Below are 14,457 nucleotides of genomic sequence, written 5' to 3'. Positions count from 1 at the left end.
CGGACGCGCCTCCAGTAACGGCGCAAGCCATCCCGATTCCGCTTCTGAAAGTGAATTTCCATTATTTCTCATTTACTAGGTCTCAACCTACCGTTGCGTTCCGACATCTCGTCCGTTTTGTCGCCGATTAAAGCGCGGCCGAGTAACAAGCGGAGGAGGAATGATCGGGTCTTCTTCGGTTTTAGCTCGGACTTAAATTCTTTCAATTTTTTTTTTTGCTGTACAGATATAACACCGTATTAGACTAGTATTGATTTTTTGATATAGGGCGTAGAGCAGAGCGCACGTGTAATATTTGTCTTTGTGTATGGCATAGAATACGCTGTGGACAGAGCAAATATTTTTGTAGGTACTTTATTGATCACTGATGATTTTCCTTTTCTTAAGATGTATGTATGTGTGGGACGTACAGAAAATTGCTGTTAATTTACTGGCGATCGAAGATCTCAAACATAATTTTATTTTACGGCAATTACAAACTTCAATGCCTCATTCTTATAATGTCGCGTTTTATATTTAAATATAATTATCTATATTTTATATTTAAATATAAAAATCCAATTAAAAGAGAACTCATTATAATATTAAGTATAATAATTATCTTTCATTATTATAAAAACAATACTGAAAATTTAACTTTTTTAATACTACCTGACTGTAGCACCAAAATCGACAAATTAAAGTTTCTCCATTATTAAGTAATATCGTCTCTTTTTTTCATATTTTTAATGGGATAATCGACAAGATTTCTAGATTATAATTTACAATACGTAAATTATATTACAAATAATTTCTAATATGTCTAGTTTCTCTCTAACATCTTAATTATTTTCAAGTTTACTTGAATTGTGTATTAATTCCTTTAGTCCCTATGTGTATGTACATTGCAATAATTTGAAGACATTATCCGTTGAAATTTAATTCTATCAACATCATCTAAAACCAAATGTATACATAATAATGTATATGGAAAAATAGTTAGAAAAAAAATCTTTTCGTATGAATTACTTATTAAAGTGCCTTTGAATTGATAATTTAAAAAAACTTCTTTAACATAGTTCCATTAAAATCAGATCAGAATCAATTGAAAGAGTTAAATTCAGAAGCACGTCGCATGGCCCGGTTGGCGTACTCGCGCGGCATCACCAGCCAGATCAATAACGTCCGGTTAGATTCAGCTGAACGTCCGGGAATACGCAGAAAGGTGGCGGGTGGCGCGCACACGAGGGTAGGAACGAGGCCAGAACCTTGCGGGGCGTCGACTAGGTCGACCGACCGACCGACCGACCAGTGGCAGGGCGAAGGACAAGGATGCCGTCTTCGATATCTTTTTTCGAAGGGAGAAGGGAGGCTGCACAGCACACCCAAAATCTCCCACGTGGGAATTCACGCGGGAAGGTCGCGGACAACGAGGGGCGGCTTCATTCGAAAACCCACAGCTTACAATAACTGTAGCTCGCTGCCCTCATCGTAACGAGTAGCCGCGCGTTGTCCATCGATTAATCTAATATATTCAAGCACATTTTATTTCAAGAAGTTATAACACGATACAAAGGGAAATTATAACATCTTTCATAATAATCCAATTTAATTCGAGCATTAAATATAATAGTGTGCTTTTAATATTCAGAATCAAAAATTGATCACTACTCTTTAGTATTAAATCTTTATAAAGAATTCTCTTAATGTAAAAAGTGCTAAACGTTTTTTTACATGATTTAGTTCCCCAGAGAGAAAAAAAGTTGATAGATTAATATGTAATATTTCAGTATTAAATTTTTATAAGGAATTCTCTTAATGTAAAAAATGTCGAAGATAAAACGTTTTCATACATTGATTTAGTTCCTCAGAGAAAAAAAAGTTTTAAAGATATTATATATGTAATACTCTTCTGTCTTCTTTTAAGCTTGAATAATTTGATCTTGGTCGAATTGGGAAAATTTGAAGGAAACTCGTCGCGCTTGTATAAATTTTATTAAATACCATATGAATTTTATAATAAATTACGCGATTTCGTTGAGATAAAAGTGTCTTAGGACCAGCATTATCTTCTACTGTGCGAACACCACAGATTAGGTAGATTAGTAATTCATCATCCAAGATGACAGACAATAAATCTCTAACGTTTGTGAAAATTAAATGAACATTATTATTGTGATAGATTTAATCTTTGCAAATAAAGATTTCGTGCAAATAATAGACACATTAAAATACAGACACGCAAAAGAATTAAAAACTACAAGTAACATTTGTAATGCTGTAGTGTTCGTTCGTCTTTCTAACTTATACATATATTTAACGATTTCCTGCAAGCTTTCAAAGTTGCTTTTCCTTCCTACGTTACATTATTGTTACTGTATAAAAGATGCCAACAGTTTTTCTGCTGATATCGCACGCAAGAAAGAAACTGCGTCACGAATGATCGTATTCAAACGATTCAAAAATCAGCAAGTCAAAATATCGCTTCTATGTTTAATCAAAATACTACTTTCAACAACTTTTACATTCCGAATACATTTTGCCGAAGATTCTCGGGATCTTCTTTGACGAGATCTTAACAAGACAAAATTCGTTGATTCTGACTTTGTTACATACAAAGTTACGTACAAATATCTTCAAGTTCGCTAATAGCACACATTGCGCAAAGATATTAGTAGACTTGTAATATTGAGGACTATATCTTCTCTCGTTCTTCTATATATCCATTTAAGTAATGCCATTTAAGTAGCCTCACTGATAAGCGTACATATAACAAGAAAGAAAGCGACTTCGCTCGTACAATCATATCGCCAATGCTCGCTCTTTGTACTGTTTCCGTCGAGAATCCAATATAATTGTATATATAGTATCGAAACGGCACGTACAAAATACGGTATAAAAGGGAGATGCAGGACAAATCTCTTCTCTACACGCGAACACGTATGCGATATACCATGCATTTGTAGGGTGAGACACACAAGTTTCATTCCTCGTGCAATCGTCGTCTCGCGGATGTTGTCCAACAATATCGAACACCCTGCGAGATCGACGCAAATTTATCATTTTCCGACGACGTTATTGTTTCAAGACGTGGTCGCGTGTGGCCGATCGAAAAACCAATAGCTTAAAACTAATATATATCAGAGGTCGACGGCCGTGTCGGATCCGTGATGGTATTCCTCGTCTAACAGCGGCTCTTCCTCCACCATCATGTGAACTGTGAACAAAACTCGTCATCATGCACACCAACGAATACAAACATTGACACATATATTCTAACGGTTTCTATGACACCTTCAACAGCGTTTCCCATAGTTCCTCCGTTTCTTTCCTTTTTTTTGCCAGAATATTTAAACGCGCAAAAATTCATGTACAATAGGATCAAGGAATGTAGAAGCGAAATCAACATCCTCCGCTCTTTGAAACTTGAAAAATATTCCCAGACATAATTAGATGTTCACTGGATTACTTTCCGTTCTTTTTTAATATTATACAAAAGATTGATTAAAATTTTCCTTGCAAAAAATAATGAAGGAAACAAAATTAATAAAAGCAAATTAAAGAACAAAAAATCCTTTTTTTTTTACTTCTACATTTCTCAATTCCAAACACGTTTTGATTTTTGTTAGACAAGAAGACGTAGACATAAACAAATTCTACCTAAGTTTTCTGTCTAAAGTACATGCTGAGAGAAACAAATATAATACTGTTTGCTTTTATATGAGCCGAACACATATGTGTCTTTCTTAAAATATTATATAGCTTTAAGCAAGCAATATTGTTTAATTAATCTTATGTATAATCTATCGTCTCCTCTACTAATTAAAAGTTTGCTTCTTCTAAAAAAACCTCTAAAAATATAAATGTATTACATTGTACAAGTTTGTTCAACTAATAGTATTACAATATATATAATGAACTTTTCTCTCGCAAGGGCTCAAAGTCCAAGCAGCAGGCAGAAAAACATGCAAAAAATAATTCTGATATACAATATCCTGCAAAAATAAAAGATAAAAACCCGTACACTTTTATATTAAAAAATAATTCGCAATTTATGTTAATATTGTAATACTCAAAAAAGAACTTTTTAAACAGACAATAGAATATTATTTTTTTTAATAAAAAATTTGAGAGAAAGAGAGAAGTGTCTTTATTAATGATCTGATAAGCTATTACTATTAGTTTTACTACATTTATAAACCGATTCTTAAAATAATAATCAGTCCATATAATATTAGTACAATATTATTCATTTTACATCGATTAAAGCTAATAAGAATGCTTGTAATTTATAATACGTCAACTTTTGATATATAAATTTTGAGCATCTGTCATTCTTTTTTACTTCTTATCAAAAAAGGATTTAATTAGTCTATTTAAATCCTAACAAATTATACATTAATTTTATTCTACAAATGTATAGATATATTAAAGCTGATTTTGAGACCAATTAGCACATGCAAATGACAATCCGAAACCATGCAAGAAATTACAGTTCATAACATGCATAAAATACACAATCTGAACAATATATTGGCATACATAATAAGTTTATAAGTATAAGGATAAATTTCCATTATACATAAAATATATTAATATTATTCTAATACAAGTTTCCTTCTCCCTTCTCACATACAATGACAATCATATTACTTTCATGTTATATTTGCAGCGAATTTTGCATAGCAACAAACTAAAGCACAAACATGCATATTATCGTCTGCATAATATTCTAAATAATTATTTTGTTATTACTAACTATATTTCTCTACAAAATCGGATGCACCACAATGTACAAAATTTCTCATTGTTGGTACATTTTCTTCCGATAAATCTATTTCTTTCTTTTTATAAACACAATTTTTATTGGATATTACAACATAAGCACAAAATAAATATTAAATTTTTTAATGATTTGAACAAATTAATCTTTTCTAAAAAAACATCTCTTCACAAGATCGGTTAAATTAGAATAAAATAATACTTTGTAATAATACACTGATTTATCCAGAAAATATAATACAGTTCTCAAAGAAAATTTAAAATATAGTACAATTCGATAAGATTACATTTCATTTACACATAATGTAACATTTACATGTATTGTCTTTAAAGAAACATAATTAGAATAATAATTTTATTTCATCTATTTATAGCAACAATCAATTCCCTTCAATTACTCGGAATTGTTATTAATATACGATAGAAATAAGAAAAGAATGTATCAGCATTTTGAAGAAAAGCTATCGCAGTTAAGATATCTGGTCAATATGAAAACGTCTTTTTGTTATACTTTACTTTCCTACATCAACATTTCTTCAGGAATATATAATACAATAGAAAATTATAAACATCACTTGCTATCATACATCAAGATTTTGCTTTTTACATTCAACTCTCTATTAGAGAAATAATTAATTAATCATTATTTATAAGAGAACATTAAATTAGCAAAATTAAAAGTGTAATATCATATACAAATAAGAGTTAAGCATGTATCTGCCATTTGCTTGTAACGTTTCATATAAAATACGTAGAAGAATATTTAAAATACGCTTCTCACAGAATATATATGACACTTATGTAAAGACTCTCTTAGTAAAATGTTCGTCTTAATTGTATCTATTGTCATATCTATTGACGTAGAAGTAAACAAACATATCTAGTGTAAAGTCAAAACTGTCTTTAGTCTCTTTATGTTCTCACATACTTTAATTTATCATATCTTCGTTAAAAATGTTCTTTGTTATCAAATACACGGACACACGCATAAAAGCAGAAATAGAAAACGTTCACGACCATACAATCGAAAACTATACATTTCAAAATGAAATTCACACAGTTTGTTATAGACATCATGTCATAGATATCATACAAATCTTTTTACAAACTTTACAAAACTTTAACAAATATAAAATAAGTATATATTATAAGTATATATTAAACAACTTACTAATTTAAATTTTTGAAAAAAAAAAAAAATTATTTAGTTTTGTCAAAAACATTGTCAGTAACATTGTACTAACAATGAGTTATGAAAAAATAATAAAAAAAATTTTATTAATTAATAAAAAAAAATTTCAAATCAAATAACCAAGTAAACAAATTTTATTAAAAATCATAACTCATTAAATGAGTATTTGAAAAGCAATTCTAGATATTAATTGTCGAGAAACTTACTTCTTTACAAATGATGAGATTTTTGATCTTGCCATATATATTTGATGTATATATAATCTTTATTATATTATTATAATAAACGTCCTATGAACGATATATCAAAATCAGACACACCGAAAACAAAGATTTAAAAGTTTAATTCATATCAAACTTATAACATCCTCATACAGACTTATGTATCTCATGTGCCTCTTGAATATTCTGAATTCTAATTTATCATTTTCTTTTCTTATAAGTATGGAGCAAGTACCGTTTTTATTATACGATCCGGTGGCACTCTCTTGCTTTGATACACGGTATGTTTTACTAAAAATTTAAATAATCGCTAATCAATTCAACTAATGACTTCTGCACACAGGACGCGGCAACGTTTGCCGCGCGATAGAAGTTAGCGCGATAGTCAATCACTTTTTCGCTTTTATGGAAAAGTGAAATAAATTAATTGATTATCGCATCAACTTCCGCAAAGCTACAAGCGTTCTATATGCAGAAGTTATAAAACTTTAATTATAAGTTATTAATTTTCTATAAATTCTTATAGTTTGAAATGACAAGTTCATAAATTACAAACGTGATAATAAATGAGCTGTACTATTCGAACTATGTACACTTCGACAAGCGTTTTTACTTTGTTACACCATGATTTCTTTATACACGAATCATACAGCATTCATTATCACCAGTCAATCCTAATGATGTTTCTTATGCAATCTGTTACGTTGTGACCTATTAGTACCATTTTTCTCGACGGCGTTGATCTGGTTAGCGCCTGTGTGATGGTTGCATGGTATCCTGAATAATTTGATCTTCATGTGATCGCAAATTTCAAGACATACTTGAGCACTATACCGCAAGAGATCCAGAGTGACCCAGAACTAAATATATGTGTTTCGTTATTTATCGAGGTCATCGAAGATTATGTTGTAAAGATAGAGAATCAAGCATTGACTTACGAAACACAGCCAAAGAACATAGTATTCTTTGATGAAAAAGTTGAAATATTGATTAAGGAACAGCATAGCTGGACCAATTAATGAACTGTCCAAGTATTGCATCTCATTTTTAGTCATATGAGCAACCTGAAAAGCAATATTATAAAAAATTGGTATATCATAAATATAGCAATATATTGTCACAAATAAGAAAAAGGATATTATTATAAACTACACAATCAATACATACCACTAGTCTATTCGTAACTTTGGCCGCCACCATTCCAAACGAAAGTATATACAAGGCTGGGTGGTTTTCGTAGACGTGTTCGGCGCTTTTTCTATATATTATAAAAGCCGGTACTACCACAAAACTAAATGGTATAATTGGCGATAAAACGGACGTTCCCTAAAACAAAATCGGTTTTATGCAGAAAGTCTGAAGAAGATATTTAAGTAAAGTTATGTGTGGAGATTTATATTTGTAAGAGAAGAAAATACAGTCCGATTAAGTGCAGAGACCTAATTCGATAGATGTTACATATTTTTAAAATGTATGTTAAAATCTTTTTATATTGTTATTTAAATAAATGATATATGTTAATTGACGTAAACATATGGCATAAACTTGAGACATATGTACAAATTCACTTTGTATTCAATTGTAAAACAATTTCTTTAAAAATATAGAATCACATTAACAATAAATTTTATAATAGATACAAATAAAGCTATTATATATTGCTCTGTGCGTTTGATAAGAAAAAATCGGTAAATGTGTGAAAAAATAAAAATATAATAAGTTCTAAGCAAAGTCTATATTTTAAACATGTAAAGAGAAATTGAAGTTTGATTATTATATTTATTCGAATTGCAATACAGTAAATAAATTACTTTAAATGCATTAAATGAATCAGATAAATTTTTATAAAGTAATTAAGGAACATAATTTTAATTATTATAATAATTGATAAAATATTAATTTCGTCTGACACATGCAATATATGCTACATCTATAGGTAAAATGTACGTATAAATAAAATAAAATTCGCAATATCATGATACAGTAGAATGTTATTAGTAATATGCATTTCTATTTTTTTACAGTAACATGCGTGTAAGAATTCGACTTCAAATTAGAAATCGGAAATGAAATGAGAACTATTCTATAACTGCAAAATATAAAAGAGAAAGCGAAAAGTGAAGGGATGTATAATACATGGATTCCTTTGTAGGAAAGTATGTAATATAACAAATATTAACATAAGTGAAAACGGTAACAATGATGAGTAATCTTATACGACGCCGTTAGATTTAGGCCCACCGTTACGTCTAAAAATACATAGATCTACGATTATTTATTACAATATTATTTTTAGACTATATACAATTTTTTACGTATTAATAACAAAATTAAAATACATTATTAATACATTATTCGCTACAATAATAAAGATTTCCCAAGCAAACTCTTTTTATATCTACGCGACTTGTTCAAAAAGCATGGGCCTAAATCATGAACTAAAAAGAAATCAGACAAAATATTGTGCACTACACAATTGGTCCCACTACTTTTTTCTTCAGCTGACTTACTGCGACGGTGGAGCCATTTTTTCCGACACCACCGGCGAGAATGACGGATATGCTGCTCTGTGCAAGTAAAATAGCGATGCCCACAGCAGCCCATAACGGAAACACCTTCACCTCTGTGCCAGTGTATGGCAACTATATAAGAGCGACACGAAAGATCTTTTGATTAGTCATCAGAGGCTATCCTCGTATCAAAGATACTTTCTAACATTTCGTATCCCAGATATGTTAATATGTTAATAAGTGAGTTTATAGAAACGTGAAGTCAAAAATTGAGGAATACATTTGCTATTTTTACTTTTGAAACAATTTCGTACATTACATTTTAATCACTATTCATAATGCTATCAAAAAATTAATAGAACAAATATAATATATATACATATACAATATTACATATTATATAATAAAGTACTTTTGTATTATTTTATATGCATTTAAAACTGAACAAATTTTATTGTTTCTATAAATTTTGATTCGTAATCATATTGCAAATATAGTCTCTCATTTGTTATTTAAGAAATCTGCACGAAAATTTATATATGAAATTTTGAAAATTCTTTTTTCTATTATCTTGAGCTAATCTTTGTAATTGTATATAAATAAAGAGAAGAATAAAATTTATTTATAAATTATAAAAGTGCAGGGCAAAGTGTGTTTATGTGTATGTGTTGCTATAATATTACGAACATGTAATTAAATTAGTGCAAGAAACAATATATAGTAACACAAGATCCGAATTTAAATTTAAAAAAAAAAGACTTGAAGAAATTAAAGCTACCATTGTGCAGCATTCGGTCATACACAAAAGTGTTGGTATTTTTGTTTCACATATAAAATAACACACATCATTTTCTTTGCAGGCATTAACTTCACAAAACGAACTACATATAGCAAGTTTCAATAAATGCGAATAATATTCTTTTTACTCAAATATCTCTATTGAAATAGAAACGTAAAAACTGCACAGTAAATAAAGCCTCATGTTTTGTTAAATATGGCATTATAAAATTTAGTATGTATAAATAGAAGTTAACTTAGTATACCTTTTTTAGAATTAATCATTTTTCAAATTCAGGTTACAATTATTTACTTGTTGTAACAATAGAAGTATGCTAATAAAAGCATAATTTCTCGAGTAAAGAGATTATTGAGAGCTTGTTATTACTAAGAGCGATATCTATATTAAACAAAAGAAGCGTTTATATAAATTGTGCGAGATACCGAGATATATCACTCTGGTAGTTTAATATGCAGACGGCCATACACAGACGTTTAGTAATCCAACCAAACATCCGACATAAGTTTCTCAGTAGAAGAGATTGATAGAGAAGACAGCAAGCAGAAAATGAAGAAATGTACCAAACAGATAACATCTCTACTGTACAGAATGGCAAAAGATATGAGAATATGTTGCTCTAGGAGAACGCCATTTCGTTAAGAGACTTACTGCAATTGTGGAACCGTTTTTTCCAATCCCACCAGATTCAAAGACTTTACAGAATTCAAGGAACACGTGAACGTAGCCTGCATAAAAGGCCAATGCTACGTAGTTACTGAACGTGCCTACACCGAGCATGGGAATCTAAACAAAGCGACAAGATCTTCGTTCGTTATGAGAATTGCTCATTACAATTGTTCTTGTGTATGTAAATGCCTACATATATACACAAACTGATATAATTATGTCTCTCGATATCATTGCCACAATAATATCGCTCTGGATGGGCTTAGTTCTATCTGTGGTCGTATTTGCTGTAAGCATGTACAAATAGAACATGCTTATCTCTCATTGCAATAAAACTGCAAGATTGTGAGGCACGAGGGAGCAGCTGATTTGAGTAGGATAAGTTGAATGTTAAAGACCTCGCCCTAATGTTATAGTTTTCAATGTGAAAGAAAGTCAGTTTTTTGTTATATCTAATGTGCAGGTTTCGCAGACTCAGTGTTTTAGCTATATAGGCAAATGTGCTTATTGTATTTTCTTTAGAAGCGTAGTGTGAAAAAGAATATATATATGCTAATAATGTATATATGCTACAAATAAGAAAATAAAAATTTCCTAATATTTATCTGCGTTAAGTCCTTTATACAAAAACTTTATACATAATTTATAGACTTAAAATTTAACTTTGACAAAAATCCCTAATGAATTTGAAATTGTTTCAAAAGAGAATATTATTATGTATTTATAAAAAGGTTGATGCGATCAAGATCGAGATTTTCATCATAAGTATAATATCAAAGGCGATCATAAGATTTTTCATCATAAATATAACGTCAAAAGGCGAACATAAAAGCTGATTAATTTTACATTGAAAAAACACCAGGAAAAATTTTTACAGTTGTATTTTTAAAATACGTTAAAACATTAATAACTTACTGAACACTTGAAAAATATGAATTTACATATGAAAGAAGTACAATTATCAGTCATATGATGATATATATACAATTCATTAGAAGAGTTGTAGGAGTTATGGAGGTATTGAAAACAAGAGTATAAGGGGGCATAATTTAGTAGGGAATACGGAAGTAAAAATGCGTGTTAAAAATCAGTCAATATTTTGCAGTAAAGAAGTAATCTCAGCGCCGCTCCTCATGCCATGCTGCTCCCATTTCTGCATGTTCAATAAAAGATTCTAGTTAACAGACTTACAGCCACAGTGGAACCATTCTTGCCCACTCCTCCGGTGAAAATCACCGAAAATATGGAATATAAATTTGCCAGTGCACACACCACTGTTATAACTCCTAATAAATACTTAAACATAAAACCATCTAAGAATGGTATCTGCAAAAAATACCTTCATTAAATGACATTGTATGTATATATGTACAATGATATTGTTTCATCAAGTTTTTATCATATATATATCATGAATGCCACAGTAAAATCTTTCAAGGTAAAAATTATTTGGATAATTTTTAAGCACAGTACAAAGTACACGGAGAAAACTGCGCAGCGATGATTACTGTGCCGAGAAAAATTTTCACCGCACAGTAACAATTACTGTGCACTAGTCATCGCTATCCAAACCTCGATCATCATTGCAGTAATTGTTACTATGCGATGAAAATTTTTCTCGGCACAGTAATCGGCGCTGCGCAACTCAGCGGTCACTGCGCAGTTTTTTTCATGTATAATCTTTTGTAATGTTGTAATATATACGTTTCAATTTGTGTATGTGTACATATATGTAAAAAATATATGAAATGTAAATTACATAAAAAATTGAATTTTAGAGCATAATAGCATACATTCAATTCAATTATATTCAATTTCCGTTACTGAGGATTTTGTCCAAATAAAGAAGATTAATAATACAGGCTAGTTTAATAAATTAACTTAATTTACATGCTCAGCAGATTTAATAAAAATGACATTGAAAAGATAGTGTTATTAATAATATAATTTATATTTTATAGAAATTTAATAGATTTATTATACTTTTTATATAGATTTTATAAATTTATGTGTGCTAAGCTATCAAAATTACTTACCATAAAATCTGAAACCCATAGCAACATAAGCAAAATTTTATCATTTTGCTTGCACTATGTGTTATTATTATTATTATTATTAGGCGTTAGGAACTCGAAAGCTCATTGCCGCAAATACCAAATTGCACTATGTGTTACATTTTTAAAAATACAAATTACAATTTCGAGCTATTTAATTTTATCTTTGACAAATATTGTCATAAATCATTTATGTAAAAACTGTAATGCAAGCAGTTACATAAGTATATGTATAATGTGTGATAAATGAATACTTCAACAATTCAGAATAATAATGTGATTATCTTTAAAAAAACAAGCAAAGCAGAATGTAGTATTCATGTTTATTAAACTGCAGCCATGCAAAACATTAAAATTAAATAAATAAATAAACGATTTAAAAGGAAAAGATCGTAAAATGTGTTAAATTGCTATACAAAATATTCTTGCTATGTAAAATACAGAAAGGACAATTCAAGATAATTAAAAATAATACAACCTCTATCATCCAGATTTGTGGACCGAAGATTGCAGAAATCAGATGAATAGCTATGATTGTAAACTGTGCTTCTGTTACATCAACTTTACCAAATCTCAAGGAACCTATTAAAACAATATTTTAAATAAAGTTAAATAATGCACTATATATTGTTTTATTTTTATACACATTTTTTGTTTTTTATACCTGAAACATAGGTCTGCCAATGAGCGCAGTAGAAAAGCGTCATTGCACAGAAACACTGGAAAAACATCCATGTTGGGTAGTATCCTAATTGTACAGCTATACACGCTGACAAAGCTACAAACACTGAAAAGAAAATAAATATCAGAAATTAAAATGTTTCTAATGCATAAGATTATTAAGAGACAGAGCAGTTATCTACCTGTCGATATCGAATCGCATCCATGATCAAACAACTCGCCCAATGGTGTAGACGTGCCAGTTCTCCTGGCTTGTTTACCATCGATAGCATCTAAACTCTGATATATAAACAGACCAAGTGCACATAAAAAACATGCCCACCTAGGTGCCTGAAAAAAACAATAATCAATTTTATTGTAATTATAGCATATTTTATATTATATAGGATTCAATGTCAAAATTTTTCATATAAAGATATATTTGTTCAATTGCTTTAAAGTTAAGGTATATTTGAATACAATTGCATAGATAGCATCCAGATTTATATTTACATCAATAATAGAGTTATATGGATGAGTAATAGATTTGTATGACATTGCATTTTCAATAATAATACTTCTTCAGTTAGAAAATTGATTCCTTGATGAGATTCAATACTAAGACAATAATAAGACAATAATGTCTTTTATCTTGATTATAATATTATTGTGCAAGATTTGTTCAATCAAAATAATAATTTCAAATATATTAATCCTTGAATAAAAATATCCTTTAAAATAAAAATATTATCCTCTCACAGTCTTTTATTAAAATTTCTTTTCTTTTTAATTTGTACCTTTGTTATTTATTAATTTTAAAAATATTATCCTGCCCTGGTTAGAAAAATTCAAATTATATAGAAAATAATACAACAAAATTGTTTAAAGGTAGACACATATGTGTTATGATTTGTAACTTCATGTTTTATTATAATTAACATCAGAAATCTTAGAAAATTCTCAAATTAAGAGTTTTTTTTAAGATTTGTCTGTAACAACTAATAAAAGAGCTTTCATGTGATAAAAAAATTTCACTTGCACGAAATTTGAATGACAAAGAGTTATGAAATATTTCAAGTCAAACATAAATAAAACTGTCATAGCAAACAGCTTTTTAATTAACCTTTGAGTACAAAGATGGTTTAAAGCTATAGAAATTGATAAATAGAGTATTCAAAATATCCTAAAAAATTATAATTTTGTAGTTATACTATAATTTAGTATGTTAATTTTGTATGTTATATTTTTCATAAATTATATATTACTAATTATAATTTTATAGTTATATGTTACAGTTATAAATTTACATCAGTTATATCCTTGAAATAGAGAAATGTGAAAATAATGAACTTCAAAAAACTTCTGAGTATCTGGACAATATCTTTTTCCTTTTCTTAAATAAAGTTTTAAGGAAAACTATACCTACAAAGTACTATGGTTACTTCTACTCACTTAAAGGTTACATGAAAAATTTTTTTTTTTTCATGATAAGAAAAATATGCGTCACAGAGATACGGTGGTGTTCAAGAAGAACGAGGAAGGACGTGTCTCATGAAGAAACAGATTAGACAAGTTAGAAGCTTCTAATGTCAGT

The 14,457-nt window shown here is 29.3% G+C and overlaps 1 protein-coding gene across 6 annotated transcripts in view; it reads right to left on the bottom strand.

Moving 5' to 3' along the window:
• Window positions 1-2,904: 2,904 nt before the first annotated feature.
• The window catches only part of LOC108748368 (cholinephosphotransferase 1), a 13,109-nt gene continuing 1,556 nt past the window's right edge, over window positions 2,905-14,457 (bottom strand). Inside the window, exons 2-11 of one of the 6 annotated variants that reach the window (XM_018486487.1) lie at window positions 13,067-13,214; window positions 12,868-12,990; window positions 12,682-12,785; window positions 11,341-11,475; window positions 10,132-10,266; window positions 8,685-8,816; window positions 7,342-7,500; window positions 7,113-7,238; window positions 6,896-7,034; window positions 2,905-3,196 (exon numbers count right to left, since the gene is read on the bottom strand). In XM_018486487.1, coding sequence (XP_018341989.1) covers window positions 3,120-3,196; window positions 6,896-7,034; window positions 7,113-7,238; window positions 7,342-7,500; window positions 8,685-8,816; window positions 10,132-10,266; window positions 11,341-11,475; window positions 12,682-12,785; window positions 12,868-12,990; window positions 13,067-13,214 — 1,278 coding nt within the window. In that variant the 3' untranslated portion in view covers window positions 2,905-3,119. Of the gene's footprint in view, window positions 3,197-6,192; window positions 6,466-6,895; window positions 7,035-7,112; window positions 7,239-7,341; window positions 7,501-8,684; window positions 8,817-10,131; window positions 10,267-11,340; window positions 11,476-12,681; window positions 12,786-12,867; window positions 12,991-13,066; window positions 13,215-14,457 lie in introns of those variants that run through there. The other 5 variants (XM_018486489.1, XM_018486490.1, XM_018486484.1 and 2 more) reach the window with 5 other exon arrangements.

The sequence above is a fragment of the Trachymyrmex septentrionalis genome, unplaced genomic scaffold, assembly GCF_001594115.1.
Source record: "Trachymyrmex septentrionalis isolate Tsep2-gDNA-1 unplaced genomic scaffold, Tsep1.0 scaffold22, whole genome shotgun sequence".
NCBI classification, from domain to species: domain Eukaryota; kingdom Metazoa; phylum Arthropoda; class Insecta; order Hymenoptera; family Formicidae; genus Trachymyrmex; species Trachymyrmex septentrionalis.
This window is presented reverse-complemented; position numbering and strand designations above follow the sequence as displayed.